Source organism: Podarcis filfolensis (genome assembly GCF_964270895.1).
Source record: "Podarcis filfolensis genome assembly, chromosome: 1".
Lineage (NCBI taxonomy): Eukaryota > Metazoa > Chordata > Lepidosauria > Squamata > Lacertidae > Podarcis > Podarcis filfolensis.
In genome coordinates this window covers 46,028,219-46,044,316 of record NC_139604.1, presented here as the reverse complement: position 1 = coordinate 46,044,316, position 16,098 = coordinate 46,028,219, and the positions used below count along the sequence as shown (strand labels likewise).

The following is a 16,098-nucleotide window of genomic DNA, read 5'->3' as shown; positions in this document are numbered from 1 at the left end:
CATAGCAGCTAAAGACACAGAATAGGCAAGGCTGTCCTGTGTGCCCCAGTTCAGCTGGAAGAAGTCAAGCAGGGGTGCTGGCCTATTTGAGCACCCCTGCTCGATTTCTTACAGTACCCCTTTTTTCAATGAGGACAACAAGATTGCAGAGGTCTTTCTCCGAAGTGTTTGCCTTAACCTAAATTATGATGCTTTTAAAGAATTGGCAGTTTTTTATGATGAAGTAGGACATGCTTGCATCAATATTCAAGACTAATCTTTCTTCTCTCTCTCCCCCCCCCCCCCATCCAGAGTTCTCTTGGTTTAACTGGTGCCTCCCAGGCTCCTGTCTGCTAAGTCTTCTGCTCATCCTGTGCTTCAGGGAATCCTACGATAGACTTTATCTTGATGTCATTGTCTCCGTTTGATAGCACAAAACAGAAGGGAGCTCCAGAAAAGGATGGAAGTTAGAACCCTGCTCTGCCTCTTTCCTTTGGAAATTGAAAAGACCAAAGGTCAAAGCTAAAAAAAAAAAACCTAAACAGTTTTAACATTGACCTTTTAACTGAACTTACAAAGTGGTTTTTAAAGTACACTTCCTAATTTCAGATTTTATTATCTTGATAACGATGGTGAGTGTTGTACTTGAATGGGAATTTGAAATTTTTTTAAAAAGCACACACTCAGAAGAATGTGCGTTAGGGAGAAGCTATAGTTTATTAACTGTGAGATTTTTATTTAATAAGCTATTTAACTGGGTATACAGATTTTGTGCCAACTCAAGCCATTTACAAGATAGATACAAAATGAATATCTTACTTAGGGTTTAAGGGAGGAACATATTCACCATTACAAAAAGTCTATTTTTGCAGCCTAAAGAGTCTAGTAAGAATTCTGATGTTCCAATATTTTTCCTGCTTTTTAAACAATATACTATCCCCCATGGTGTAGTATATGAAAAGACAAGTGTCACTTTGATGGCCAAATATTTGCAACGTAGTTAATCAGGGCTGAACAACTTGTTCCCTCACTATGAGTCCTCTAAGCTGTATCAAAATGAGAATAGTAGGTAGATATGAATTTATCCTTCTAGGATTTTAACTATGGCCAAATATTTAAAATCCATATAAATGTCTTGACATGCCCCTTGTACACTACATTTATTTTCTAATGAAGCAATTTCTAATGTTTTCTAACCACTCCCCTTCTTGACACATTGAAGGGTCTTATATCAGTTGGTGCTATATATTCAGTTATGTCTAAAACAATTAATTGCCTTAGTATAGGAATGACATCGGTTGTGAAGGTATCATGGGTCAGCACTACCTTTACTGGGATATTTTTAATTCATTTCTCTATCCAAATACTGCAAGCTGTCCTCCCAATGTTTTATCAAGCTGACTGAACAAAATTTATGGCTTTTCTGTGACAAGTCACGTGTGTTTTCAAGCTAGTTTACAATTTAAAGAGTGCCTATCATGTGTGATTTTGTTTTTAAACAGATATTCAGTGGTGGTACTTTCGGGTAACAAAATTAAATGGCAAATCAAATCGATCCAGACTTTATCTTCTATAGAAAGCTTTCGATCCAGTGGGCAGATCCCACTGGTGGGGCCAGCATTTACCAATTTCTCTTCTCCCTCCCACAGTGTTTCAGCCCAACTCTCTGGAACATTGAGGGAGGTGGGTGAGGCTGAGGGTGCAGGAGAGCAGGGAATCTCCCTTGTCCGCCAGCAGGAGCAAAGTCTGATTCCAACTCAGAGTCTCCAGCCTTGGAACTTTGCATAACGTGGTAGTTGCAGTACTGTGTATCCTGTATTACAAGACCTATTATTTAGTTGGCTTTGTTTTCAAAAGCCAATCTAGCTTCTCCAGTTGCTTTTACAAAGCCTCACATGCTCATGCTTTGCAAGAAATCTTATGCAAAATACATGTTGCTACCATCCATTTGAGAGAGGGAATTGTCAACCTGTGTTTACTAAATTGTGGCCAGTATGCTTCTCTACTAACACAAATATTTTGAAACACTTTCATGAGCATTCTTACAGCTCTGTTAATACTGAGTTTTAATCCTGAGCTTTTTCTCTTCCGTTGGTCAGTCGGTCTGTGTGCATGCGTGTAAAATATGTTTGCACATACAAATCTTACGAGTGTATTTTTTAGTAGTAAATTTCCACAGTGTCGAAATTCTAATGATATATTTAGTGCCAATGTCCATTCGAAAAGCAATTTCTTCAAGTAATGACATAGTTTACATAACACAGTTGAGTGACTATTTTTTTTTAAGAGGAGGTAACAAAGCCAACTTGCTCAGGGGCATTTGTGGATTCCACAATCTAATATTATGCTTCAGTGAGAACTTTGAATTTGGATATGTTTCACTCCTTCAAAGAACTTCCATTCTGCCACTCTTGATTCATTTGGCCACTGTAATTCAGAAATTAAGCAATATTTCTCAGACACATGGCTTTATTCTGTTTGTCCAGTCATTTTATTCTGTGGATAACTGAAATATTTCTTCAATTTGCATTTAGGATCTTAGATGGAATTATTGGTGTCATTTTATAGCATCAACTTTTTGTTGTTGTTATGGTACCATTTTGTATTCCATATTGGTTAATAGGATGTGACAGCTTGATGAACTGATCCCCGACAGCTCATGAAAGATGAAAAACCTTTCTCTTAGAAGTACCTTTCAGCCAAAATATAGCCATTTTAATCTGCAATACAGTGGACGCTCGGGTTGTGAACGTGTGGGATGCACGTTCGCAACCCGCAGCAGCACGTCTGCGCACGCACGGGTTGCAATTTGGTGCTTCTGCGCGTGCGCAAAGCACGATTTAGCGCATGTGCAACCTCCGAAACCCTGAAGTAACCCGTTGCGGTACTTCTAGGTTTCAGAGCATCCGTAACCTGAAAAAGCGCAACCTGAAACGTCTGTAACCCGAGGTATGACTGTATAGAAAGATTCTGATTTCCCCTCACTTTACAGGCAGGCTTTTCTGTATTTTTTTCAGCAGGCTTCCTCACAGCTCTTGCCACATGATTTTTCTCTTGGGGTGCAACACCTACAAGGAGGAACAAGGCCATCCACTTAACACCCTTTCATTGCCCAGTAGGGAACAATCTAGCATTCATCTAATAGCAATGTCAATTAATACATCCTGGTCCCAGTTACATCAAGGTTGAACCTTCTTTTTGCTAAGAGTTATCCTACTGGGACTGCAGCTATATACATTTGAAGTACTTTCACAAGAAGCAGATGATGTTTTTTCACATACACATACCCCTCCTGGCTACCATGTTATTTGTGTGGCATTAGCTAAAATGAGTCTGTAGAATCAGGTTAAGGGTTCCCCTTGATTACGCTTTCTTTGTCATCTTCAAGGCATTTCTCACTGTTGGGGTTTTAGGGAAAGAAACTCTGTGTACTCTTAATCTGCTCCCAAGAGGAGTCAAGGCATTTTTTTGTTCCTGAGTTTTGTCTTACTTCTCTTGAGCACTTAAAAATGAACTAGAAGATTGGTGCAAGTAGATGTCCTCCTAGTCAGAGGGCAGCTTGGTGGCAACATTGTGATAGTGTCCTTTTTTCTTCTTCTTATATTTGTGTTGTTAAAAAGAAATCCCCAACTTGTTGGCTGAGAACTAGAAAATGTGAGTAGGATCTGCGGCTTCATTTCCTGGAGTTGTGCTTGGGCCAGTCCCTTTTTGAACTTGGTGTCCTCATCTGATGTGTGAGAGATAATACAGGTATAACTTTATTGTCACTGTCTAGGATAAGACAGATCTGTGGTCCCATCTTTTATGTAGTGCAGATCTCCTGTTCAGACAAGGTGGCCGCCTACTCTCATATCTCATAGGTAAGGCATACCAGCATAACCTGAAGAGGTGTTATATCCTTGTGTGCGCTGTTGAATGTGTGGAAAACATTTTGATTTTATAAAGATTGAACACACAATGCAAAATGAGCCACCGGGTGTGTGCTTTACTAAAAAGGGAAGTAGACATATAGGCATTAGGTAGAATTAATGAATATGAAGGCTATACATTATACAGTGGCTCAAGACAGCCTATAAAGGTTCTGATACAAGCAATTTTGATTTGGTCATTAACCTGCTTTATCATTATATTGCATAATAATGGTAACTTCTCAAGTTGCTAGGGCAGCAAAGGTGTTTTGGAAAACACTTTTTGGATGTGATGTGGTTGCTTATACTTTTTACTCATCAATTCTTTCCCAACATTAAAGTGAAAGTGACACGATTGGCTAGCTAGGTACATACAGCAATTGTATAGGAATGGTTAGGGTTATATATAGACTATCATGAAGACACCAAAGAGAAGTTCTTCCATGCAAGTTCTGTTGAAGTGAATAGGAGCAGTACAATCTTGTGTTGACCCCCTTCATTCAATGTAACTTGTACAGGAGAAATTCCCAGTGGATTATATCTTATCTAACCTTGTGCTCCAGGCAGCCCGCACAATATGTTCTCTAATAAATTAGTGAAGTTTTATTATCTGTTAGACATTTGCTTGGTCTCATTCAAATGAGTAGATCTGCCCTTGTTTTGAATGAGTCAGGAATATGAACTCTTCTCAGAGCAGTCTTACATTGATTCTCTCTAAATGTCTAAATATTGAAATCATAATATAATGATCTAAATTTAGATCAGTATTTTATCAGTTAACAGTGAAAGGCACTGATTGCCATTCTAATTACATCCCATAGTTTGATGCTAGAGCCACACTTACTTGGGAATTTGGTATCATTCAAGCAAATTTAATTTCGAGTAAACGTGTTAAGAATTTACGTGCCAGAGTGTTAAAAATATGTTCCTGAGAGAATGCACCAAATCTTTTTATCATTGATCATTTCCAGCTTGGGGGGAAAGAATGCCCACCTCTGTCCGTGCTCGGTGACTTGCATCCTGCCTAGAAGTTCAAACAAGATAAGCATGTGGAATTTTTTTCGCATGTGAAATGGAAAATACTGGTCAGTGTGGCTGCGTTGTGCAAGCAGAAACAAATGAATAAGGTCTGTGACATTTAATCAGTTAATCAAAATATTTTGATCAAATGAACACACACACACACGGTAATTATAAGTACTATTGATGACCAATTCCATCATAGAAGTATCTCCAGCCCTTGTGTGAGAGAATGGGGAGTCCCTTTTCTAAGATGATGTGTGCTACCGCATACGTTTTTATTTAGAACTACTGGGTTGTATCCCATGTTGCATGAGCTCTTTCTCTTTGCCCACTCTACAGGCAACTGTGCTTGCCAAAATCCTATCCAAAGGGCTGGGAGAACCTGCCCAACATTGTGAGCTGTCCTCTGGGCTGCAAGGGGTTGCAGGGTACTGGCGGGGGGAGCAAGGTGTTGAGTGAGATTGCCTTCTGCTTATGCCATATTGGGTGCAACCCTTAGTTTCTCATATGCAATAATTGTGCCCATTTGACTAATTCTTTAATTATTTGACTAAACCTGAGTTTATTATTGATATTTTAATTGGTGGCAGCCCTATTCTAAGATAAAAATTCCACTCCACCCCCAGATCCAAGATTTTTGCATTAAGAAGCAACTATACATTATTTCAAATACACTAACATACTTTATTCTAACTGAATTGTGTATTTTTTAAAGAAAATATAGATAAAAACCAATTTTTATGTGTTATATTTGAATGAATGAATGAAATAAGTAAATAAATAGATAGAAGAAAATGTAGATAATTGCAGTAGGCTGTGGTAAAGGGCATGTTAGGAAAGCGTCATGTTCTGGGTTTGTATGAGGAAATCAATGAATCTTTGTTACGGCATGGAAAACGCAATTGTCTAGTAGAAGTCTGCACTGCCACCCCTGGAAATGGGCCAGGATCCTCTTTAGCCCAGGCTAGAAGACCACTGACTGAAAAGAGAAGTACTCTGTACCAAACAATGAACTCAGAAACTTACATAAGTTAATATGCTTTGATGTTGTACGATATATTCCTATCTGTGCTAGTGATTGAGAGGTTCAAGGAGCTGACAATAGACTGCCCTCTAACTCTGGCTTTTGAGATTTCACCCTCCATTGCCAACACTTTTTGAAGCATATCTTCACAACCAGAAAGGCTTGGATTTTATTCTTTTAAAGAAGAAAAGCTTAATTCTTTTTGGCAGTGCCATGTTGAGTGGCTTTTCTGTTCTATGCAATGACAGCATATGCATTGGTCCTTCCTTTGGGTTTCTGAACATGTAGCAGAGTCTTTTTTAGATTTTCTGTTTTCCCCCTCCAGAACAAGGCGACCTTGGAGCCTGAAAGTTTCAGGATCAAAACCCCTCTACAGTTTGCCTTCATTGCACTCCACATTTTTTGTACCAGTTAGGGCACTTTGCATTCTTACTGTATTTGTATCTGCAATGTTTCAGATATGGGAAGAATTGATGCTAGTGTCAGGATTTCCCAATGTGAGCTGGAGAGGTTTATTGCTATCTCCCATGAGCCTTCAGTTGTCCAACTTGACATCTTAAGATCTATATTTTTGTTTCATTTGGATATACAGCTGCAGGTTCTGAAACAACACAATCCATTAAATAATGATAAAGTGTTTGGTAAACTGGGTCACACAGGTGTTGAGGAGTATTGGCTTGAGCTGTGGTGAAATGTCAAAAACACTTTGGTCTGATCTTAGGTTGGTTGTCCTTTGCTTAAGGTTCATGACAAACCTCAATTCAGTAACTCCACATTTAGCTTAACTAATTTTTTACAGCCACTGTTTTCTCATGTCTAAGCTTTTCTTTGAACTCAACTTTTTTATATGCATGTAGTCGTTCACCTGTCAGAATTCTGCATGTTCTGCGATATGCAGTATCCTCACTTTTATGTTTCAGAGAAAGTTTTATATGTTAAAATGCATGGATTTTTAATTGCATCTCAGGATTTGTTTTAACTAGGCCTAGTGGTGTGAACCTGTAGTAAAAACGATTCCCTTTCATTTGTGGGTATGACTTTTTGTAAATCTAACCTGGAATTGTAAAAACAAATACATAGAACATAAAATGATTTCATTAGGATTTGTAAGCATTTTGCTTTTTGTAATTTTGTAGGAAAAAGGGATATTTTTATTTTAGGGCAAGTTCTACTTTTGTATGTAATATGCTGACATGGGGCACAATCTGTCAGAAGCATATCCTGCATTCATCTCATGGAAATAAATTTAGAGGTGTGGCCCTGCCCTATTCCCATTCATTATTATTTTCCCTTTGGAACTTAAGTAGGACAGGTTTCTCATGGATTGTGTCTGTGATGTCTTTTATTTTTTAATAAAACTTATTTAAAACCCACTGTCTAATACATCTAGAAACGTAAACTTCACCTATCACTTTGGAGTTCTCTTTAAACTGGAATCTTGCTGTAAGTGTTTGGTGTTAACTTGTGTAATACTTGATACACATTAAAAAGGTTAATTGTAGCTTGTGAGTCATCTTTTGTGCTTGGATGCCATATAATATCCTAGAGCAATGGTAATATTCATTGAGGTATCTGCTGCTGGCTTTGTTGTGGAGGATTCCAACATGGCTTTTTGTCATATGTCTGTTGGCAAGAGATGCAAGCTTAGGAACAGGTTTAACAAGGGATCGTTTTCCAGGTCATTGTACAAATGGCAGCTGCCAGAAGAACTGGACATGCAATTTTTTGGTGAATTGTCAAAACTCAAAAATAAGTTGGGCTTTTCTCAAGACAGTTCCATGAGATGATCTTCCAAATCACAAGCAACAGAATCTTTGTTTCTTGTTTCAGAATTGGCCTCAAATTATCCCATCAAGGGCTGGTTTTTGTGACAAGCTGTGTCTTGTAAACAAAAAAAGCTACTGTTCTGTTCTTTAATCTATAAGATGATGATTCAGGATTTGGATAAAGCTTGTAAAAACACCTGTCTGTAATTATGGTTTTAATGTGTGTGGGGTTTTTTTTTAAAAAAGTTTACATGTTTTGTTATATTTATTATGTATTTTCCTCAGAGTATTTGTTTAACCTAGAAAAATGTACAACATTTATGTCTGATATGATGAGTCACAGTCATTTCTGACTTGGGACAAAAAATATCAAGGTGATGCCTCAGATTTCATCTAACACTGATTCCGTTGATGTGAACTTTTTCAAATGGGATGGCTTTAATAGTAACCTGGTAAATTCATGTCCTAATCCTGAATTTGGCTTTTTATGGACGAAGATAATACATCTTACCTTGTATTCTCAACAGACAAGCTGAAGGCACAGGTAAGTGTCACTTGTGCTGTACTGAAGTGTGATGGGATGATGAGCTGCTTGTGCGTAAAATCCTGATCCCTCAGAGTTTGGCTAAGTTCCCAAACCTCTGTCTGTGATGGAGCTCCTTAAGCGTGGCTCCATCAATCGCTCGTTGAATCGGACAGTGGGCGTTTACGGAACTTCTTCCAGCATAAAAGCTCCTTAACGGAAACACGTCTTCTGGACTCTCGGCGTGACAGTTTCCGCCGAGGAGTGGGTGTTCCTAAGGGAGGTCCTGAAACCCCCCCACTGTTCTCGCTAGAAGTATCTCTGAGCTCTCCCTCCGACTCACTTTCCCTTGGAACTCCACTTCTCCCCCTGCTGGTCCCCTCCTCCGCTGAGTGGTCTCTCTCACCCTCCATGAGCCCTTTCACCTCCTTCGTCTCAGATGACAGTTCCCTGACATCCACCTCCCCTCCAGGGCCCCCTTCACCCCCTTCCCTCCCCTCCTCTGCGGGAGGCGAGGGAGCAAAACCCCTGAAGGAACCTCCCTCATCTTCCGAAGTTTCGAACACTTCCCTCCACCTTTTGCTGTTCCCGGTTTCCAAGTACTCCTCCTCCTCGGAGTCGGTACCTCCTTCCAACTCCGATTCCCTGAATCCCTCCAGTTCCTCCTCATCGTCGGTGGTGCCAAAGTACTCCCTTCGGAACCTCGCTACTGGCTGAGGTTTCCTGGGGAACCTTTGGTGGAACGTTTCGATCAAGACCTCGTCATGGACCTCCTCTGCCTTCACCCAGGTGTTTTCTGACTCTGGTTCCCCTTCCCACGCGACCAAATACTCCACCTGATTCCCCTTCCACCTGGAGTCGATGATTTCCGCCACATAGTTGCGGCTTTCCCTTTCTTCTATGGCTGGCCCCCGTGTGGATACCCCTTCACCTTCCCCCCGGTATGGTGACAGTAATGACCTGTGGAATACTGGGTGCAGTTTCATGTGGTTCGGTAACCGGAGTCTGAAAGCCACTGGGTTGATCTGTTGGATGACCTCAAATGGTCCCAATCTTTTGGGTCTCAATTTCTTGCAACCCCCCTTGTACGGCAACCCTTGGGTTGATAGCCAGACCCGACTCCCCACCCTAATTGTTTCACCTTCCCTTCTGCTCTTGTCTGCCTGCCTCTTATATTCTTCTTTGGCCCTTTCTAAGTGGTGTTGGAGTTGACGATGGATCGCTTCCATTTCTTCTACAAAAAGTTCAGCGGCCGGAACACTCCATCTCTCTCCTCCTTCCCCTGGAAACGCCCTGGGGTGGCACCCATAATTAGCCAAAAATGGGCTCATCCCGGTGGACACATTCTCTGCATTATTGTAAGCAAATTCCGCTAGTGCCAACTTTTCGACCCAATCGTTTTCTCTGTCATTGACATAGCACCTCAGGTATTGTTGAAGGATACCGTTTGCCCTCTCCGCCTGCCCATTGGTCTCAGGGTGCCTGGCAGTCGAAAAGTTGACCTCTACGTGCAACAAGCTCATAAGCTTCCTCCAGAATCTGGACGTGAACTGTTTTCCTCTGTCGGACACCAGCCTCAAGGGGGCGCCATGCAGCCTAAAAATATGTTCTACAAACAATTTCGCTGTCTCTTCCGCCGTGACTGCATGTGAGCAAGCTACAAAGTGACCCATCTTAGTTAACTGGTCTACTACGACTAGTATGGCGGTTTTCCCCTGGGATTTGGGCAGATCAGTCATAAAATCTATCGACACCGCCTCCCACGGTCGTTCTGGTGTGGGTAACGGTTCTAATAAACCCGCTGGTGCCCGCCTTTCTCCTTTGGCTCTCTGGCATTGGTCACACCTTCTCACATACTCCCGTACATCCTCCCTCACCTTGGGCCACCAAAACTCCCTGGTCACCAACCACATGGTCTTGTGTTGCCCAAAATGCCCCGCTGTGGGATTGTCGTGCAACTGTTTGAGTACTCTCCCCCTCAATTCCCCTTCGGGTATATATAGTGCCCCTTTGTAATACAATGCCCCGTTTCTTTCTTCAAAACCTCCGGGGTCTTCTCCCTCTCTCCTTAAACCTCTGAGCTTATCCTGGGCGTACTCATCATTGACCGTCCCCTCTACCAGTTCTCTTTGCCCCACCCAGGCCGCACCACACACCCAGTGGTCCTCTGGGATAATATGTCTCTCTTCTGGCGCTCCCTCCCTCTCCAAATATTCAGGTTTGCGAGAGAGAGCGTCCGCTCTGATGTTTTCTGGACCTGGCACGTAGCAGATTTCAAAATGGAATTTGGAGAACTCCTGGGCCCATCTCACTTGTCGTTGGTTGAGCACTCGTGCTGTTCTCCAATACTCCAAATTCTTGTGGTCCGTACACACTTGCACCTTATGCTGTGCGCCAATTAGTAAGTGTCTCCATCTCCGGAACGCTTCGTGAATGGCGAGTAGTTCTCGGTCATATACCGTGTAGTTCCTCTCGGATTTGTTCAGCTTACGCGAAAAGAAGGCACACGGTCTCCATTCCGACTTATTGCTCCCTGGCTGAAGCAGCACTGCCCCCACCGCCCGGTCTGAGGCATCAGTTTCCACTCTCATGGGTTTTTGTAAATCCACATGCAGGAGCTGTTCTTCCGAAGCGAATGCCTTTTTCAATTCCTCAAAAGCGTGCTCCGCCTCTGCCGTCCAAACGAATTTCTTCTTGCTGCTTAGACAGTCCGTGATGGGAGCCGTTAAGTGGGCAAAGTTCTTGATGAATTTACGGTAAAAGTTCCCAAACCCTAAGAACCTTTGCACATCTTTTTTGGTTTTCGGTGTCTTCCATTCCAGCACCGCCTGGACCTTGCCTGGATCCATGGCTAATCCCTTGTCTGATAAGCGGTACCCCAGGAATTCCACCTCCTTGGTGTGGAACTGACACTTCTCCAATTTCACCCACAACTGGTTTGCTTGCAGCTGGCTCAGCACTTCCCTGACATCCTTCACATGCTGCTCCTCATTCTCCGAATATATCAGCACGTCATCGAGGAATGCCACGCAATTCTTGTAGAGCAAAGGTCCCAGTACATGGTTCATGAGCGATTGAAAACAGGCGGAGCCTGATTGCAATCCGAATGGCATAACGCGATATTCGAAAGCCCCTAGGGGGGTGAACATCGTTGTCTTCCATTCATCCCCCTTCTTTATTCGTATCAGGTTGTACGCTCCTCTCAAGTCCAGTTTCGTGAATATCTTTCCCTTCCTCACCCTGGTCAAAATGTCATCAATCCTGGGCATGGGGAAAGTCACTGGTTCTGACACGGCATTCAGGGCCCGGTAGTCCACGACCAATCTCGGTTTATCCGTGTTTTTTTTGTCCACAAAAAACACTGGACTGCCCCCCACCGCTCTGGACTCTCTGATGAAACCTCTCTTCAGGTTTTTGTCAATAAACTCCCTCAACTCCTGCATTTCCCTGTCTGACATGGCGTACAGCTTGCCCACGGGTAGCTGGGCCCCAGGGACCAGGTTAATCTGGCAGTCAAAGTCTCTATGCGGTGGTAGTTTATCTGCTTCCCTTTCGCTGAAGACCTTGCTCAGGTCAGCGTATTGTTTGGGCACCTTCCCTTTGTTCGCCACTTCCGTCCCTGCTATGGAGGCTTTTGCCCCTTCTGGCACCTTTCCCTCTTTGCAGTGTTCCAGGCAATGTCCTGACCCAAAGGACACCACTCTCTGATGCCAGCCCACTAGCGGGTCATGCAACGCTAGCCAGCTCATTCCCAAAATGACTGGCGCCCCTCCCAGGGTGGCTACATTGAACGCTATCCTTTCGGTGTGCCTTGCCACCCTCATAACCATTGGGACGGTCTGTAGGCTAACTTCTCCCCCCAACAGCTCCCTCCCATCGATCGTGGTGACCTGCAGGGGGTTGCTTAAAGGGAGTGTCTGTATCTGGTGTTCCGCTGCAAACTCCTTGCTCATAAAATTACAGGAGCTGCCTGAGTCTAACAGCGCCTTGGTCTTTAGTGGGTATCCGTTTGCCAGCTCTAGCAACACCTCTATTACTAGGGCTGGTCTTGGAGGTTCCGGAGTGGGCACTTTTACTGCTCCTTGGCCTGTCTGCAGTGCCCTGACAGAGGCAGACAGGCGTTGGCTTTTACTGGCTCCTGGACTTCCTCCTCCTTTCCCCCAACAGCCCCCGCCATCCCTTGCCATTCCTTTCTTTGCGGGCAGACTCTGGCAAAGTGACCTGGCTGCTGGCAGAGGTAACATTTCTTGGCGCTTTTTCCCTCCTTCTTCCTCCCTTCACTGGGATTTGAAACTGCGCGCGCGCGCGCTGTTCCAACTTCCATCGGCTCTCCGGGCGGGAAACTTGGCTCTGGAATCTCTGGAATGCGGAAATCCCTCCAACGCTCTCCTTTCCCCTCCCGCTTCTCCAAGGCTCTTGCCTCCTGGCGCGCTCCAATGGTCAGCGCTGATTTGGTCAGCTGGTCCATAGACTCCGCCCTGGGCGCCCGGGAAAGTTCGTCTTTCACCGCCGAAGAAAGCCCCTCTTCAAATAGCATTTGAATGGGTTCCGCCGATAGGTCCCACCCCAATCTATGTATCAACATTGTAAACTCAGTCCAGTACTCACGAACCGATCGGCTCCCCTGTTTGCAAGCCATCAATTGTCTGCGTACCAGTCCCTGTTCAATCTCGCTGGAAAACATCAAATCCATGGCGCGAAAAAACTTCCTCGCGTCCTTCAGCATGTCACTATTCCCTGCCATCAGGGGCCTGACCCAGTCTCTCGCCCCTCCTTCGAGATGGCCAATCACAAACGCCACTCGCGACGCCTCATCGGGAAAGTCATTAAACTGCAGTTCAAGAGCATACTGCATCTCTGTCCTAAAGGCTTGGTAGTTCCTGGGGTCCCCCCCAAACTTCTGCACCATTCCTGGCATCTTTCTTGCTAGTGTAGCGCCTTTTGCCTTTTCTGCATCCTGCGCCCTCCTTTCTTCTAGCCTCGCCGTTTGCATTGCTAGCTGGAGTTCCAACATTCTGTACCTTTCTTCCAGAGTTGGACCTCCTCCAGCTCCTCCTGCTCCTCCGGCTCCGGCTGGGTCACTCATGATGCCTCTCTGCACAAGCTGCTTTCAGGGACTGTCCGATTGCTGTGATGGGATGATGAGCTGCTTGTGCGTAAAATCCTGATCCCTCAGAGTTTGGCTAAGTTCCCAAACCTCTGTCTGTGATGGAGCTCCTTAAGCGTGGCTCCATCAATCGCTCGTTGAATCGGACAGTGGGCGTTTACGGAACTTCTTCCAGCATAAAAGCTCCTTAACGGAAACACGTCTTCTGGACTCTCGGCGTGACAGTTTCCGCCGAGGAGTGGGTGTTCCTAAGGGAGGTCCTGAAACCCCCCCACTGTTCTCGCTAGAAGTATCTCTGAGCTCTCCCTCCGACTCACTTTCCCTTGGAACTCCACTTCTCCCCCTGCTGGTCCCCTCCTCCGCTGAGTGGTCTCTCTCACCCTCCATGAGCCCTTTCACCTCCTTCGTCTCAGATGACAGTTCCCTGACATGAAGGAAAGATGCTTTGGATAACAAAAACAAAGTTTAGAATTTCTGCTCTTTATATTTTGGTGTGTTTGTTGTGGAAAACTAGAGAAAGGAGGAAGGACAAACATGTTGCTTCCTAGAGATGTTGTAGTTTTAGTCAGTTGAAGAGTAGATTAGCATTACATTGCAGACCAATTAGCAAAGGATGTGTGGATGTGCTAATTGTGCACAAATGTGCCTTAATACTAAACAATTCCATGTAGAAATTTCCCGCATGTAAAGTGTTAAGGAATCTAGGGGATAAAGCTCAATCTAGTTCACACTAAGTTTGTTTTTACTGATGTGGTGCCTCTCAATTACTTTCTAATCGGATGCATGAAAAAAATAAATTCCCAGAGGCACATTTGTGAATATGAAAACTCTCAAAATTATAGCTTATGATTGACTAGGAATGAGGCATTATGCATGCAGGTGTAGCTGGTTTCAGGTTATTAGAAATCCAATCTATTTTTTATGATATTATGGTGTAATTTTCAGCACAAGACTGTGATATAAATTTCCAGTTGCACCGGAACATAAACTACAAGTGTCCCTGACTCTTGTCACTTTCCATGGTCTTTAGTTTGATTAATAAAAGGGACGAGAGCGATAACATTTTCCCAATAAGAATCTATGATCATCCCTCAATCAAAATGGGCCCATTTTATAGTGATATGTAACAATGATAAAAAATGTTATTTCAAGACCATTGGGACTAGTCTTTCAGCCTATAAATGTTGATCATATGGGTCTGGTTCTTGAAGCAAGTAAATAGCCTATTTTCTTCTTTTGCGTTAAGAGAAGTGTCCTTGGAAATTCAAGTCTATTGGCTTCCTGGTCATATATAGCAAAAGGGTCTAAAGCTGATTTTTTTTAAAAAAACACCACACAATCAGCCCTGTTTGAAGATCTAGCATAGTAAAATTCAGGATGTTTGTCTGAAGCCAAAGGTTCAGGGGCACAATATTACTATGAATTAGTGGAATCTTAAAGGCCTTGTTAATTGTCCCCTGCCTTTAAAATAGGGCAGGAAATATAAAGTAGGAGAGGGAAGAGCTGGTAACCCTTCCAGATGTAAAGAAATTCTGATGGTCAAACTTTAGTTTTATATTCATTTGTTTGTATTTCAGGCAAGTGGAACTAGTCACTAAGAGTGCAATGTTCTATCTACATTAGTAAAAATCAGCCCTGTTGAGCTCAGTGAGGCTCTCACAGGTAAGTGTGGGTAGGATTATGCTTTAAGGCACTTGTCATGCTGCAGTGGCAAATTATACTTTGGTTGAGTGCATACATTTTTTAAAAATGGATGCAGCCAGTAAACATAGGCTAATAAATTAAAACACTTCCATAAATTTAGCCTAACGGTTTGATCATACAGAATACACTGATACAGAATTATGTACCAATGGATTAATATTAAATAAACCCAAATGAGGCAGCAATACATAAATTATATTTGCCTCAAGTGTTTCAAATTCCAATTTAAGAGAAGAGAGCTCAGGCATAGGCAAACTCAGCCCTCCAGCTATTTTGGGACTGCAATTCCCATCATCCCTGACCACTGGTCCTGTTAGCTAGGGATGATGGCAGTTGCAGCCCCAAAACATCTGGAGGGCCAAGTTTGCCTATGCCTGATGTAGGTGCTTAGAAAGAGTTTTTCAGTTAGAGGAAGTTGAAAGATATATTAACAGTAGCAAGGCGGGGGAAGAAATGTTACGGTTTATAACTGGGGAAGCGATGACCAATCTGAGACAAGAGTTGAATACTTTAATCATGTGAACAAGCCTTGTCCTACCTCATTGGAGCAAGCAGATCTTTGCCTGCACATGCAAAGCTGAGGAACAGTTCACATGAGAATGGGGCTGGTTCTGAAGCTGGCAGAGATGGGTGAACTCATTGGAGCTACTGTGCTTAAGACATCTTGAATGAAAATCCCCATCAGCTCATGGATAGAGAGATTCGTGTGTCCTTGAATAGATGTTTAGAAAGCAAATTCCAAGTTTACTGGTTCCAGTGTTTTATATGGGCTTGGACTTTTGTCGGCTTGGACTGGGAAAATCTACTCAGTTATGAAGCTTGCTGGGTTCTTTAGTGACTCACTTACTCTCAGGGATAAGCTATCATGGTGGAAGATAGGATCAGTAACGAAGGGAGTTGTTACTTCCATATCCCTCTCCCCTATCCACATGGTTTGCCTTGCTTCTCCTTTTTCAGTGCTATGGTTTAGCAAGCAGGCAACATTCCTGCGGCCTGGGTTCCAGCTACTAATCTGTCCAGGTAGGAGCTACTGTTCCCATAAATATTTTTCTGCACCAGCACCA

General features: G+C 43.3%; 1 protein-coding gene across 3 annotated transcripts in view; it reads left to right on the top strand.

Moving 5' to 3' along the window:
- SLC49A4 (solute carrier family 49 member 4) overlaps window positions 1–7,435 on the top strand; it is a 67,324-nt gene extending 59,889 nt beyond the window's left edge. The window contains exons 9-11 of one of the 3 annotated variants that reach the window (XM_083585648.1): window positions 292–975; window positions 1,017–2,730; window positions 2,881–7,435. In XM_083585648.1, coding sequence (XP_083441774.1) covers window positions 292–407 — 116 coding nt within the window. In that variant the 3' untranslated portion in view covers window positions 408–975; window positions 1,017–2,730; window positions 2,881–7,435. Of the gene's footprint in view, window positions 1–291; window positions 2,731–2,873 lie in introns of all 3 variants that reach the window. The other 2 variants (XM_083585646.1, XM_083585647.1) reach the window with 2 other exon arrangements.
- The last annotated feature ends 8,663 nt before the right edge of the window (window positions 7,436–16,098 follow it).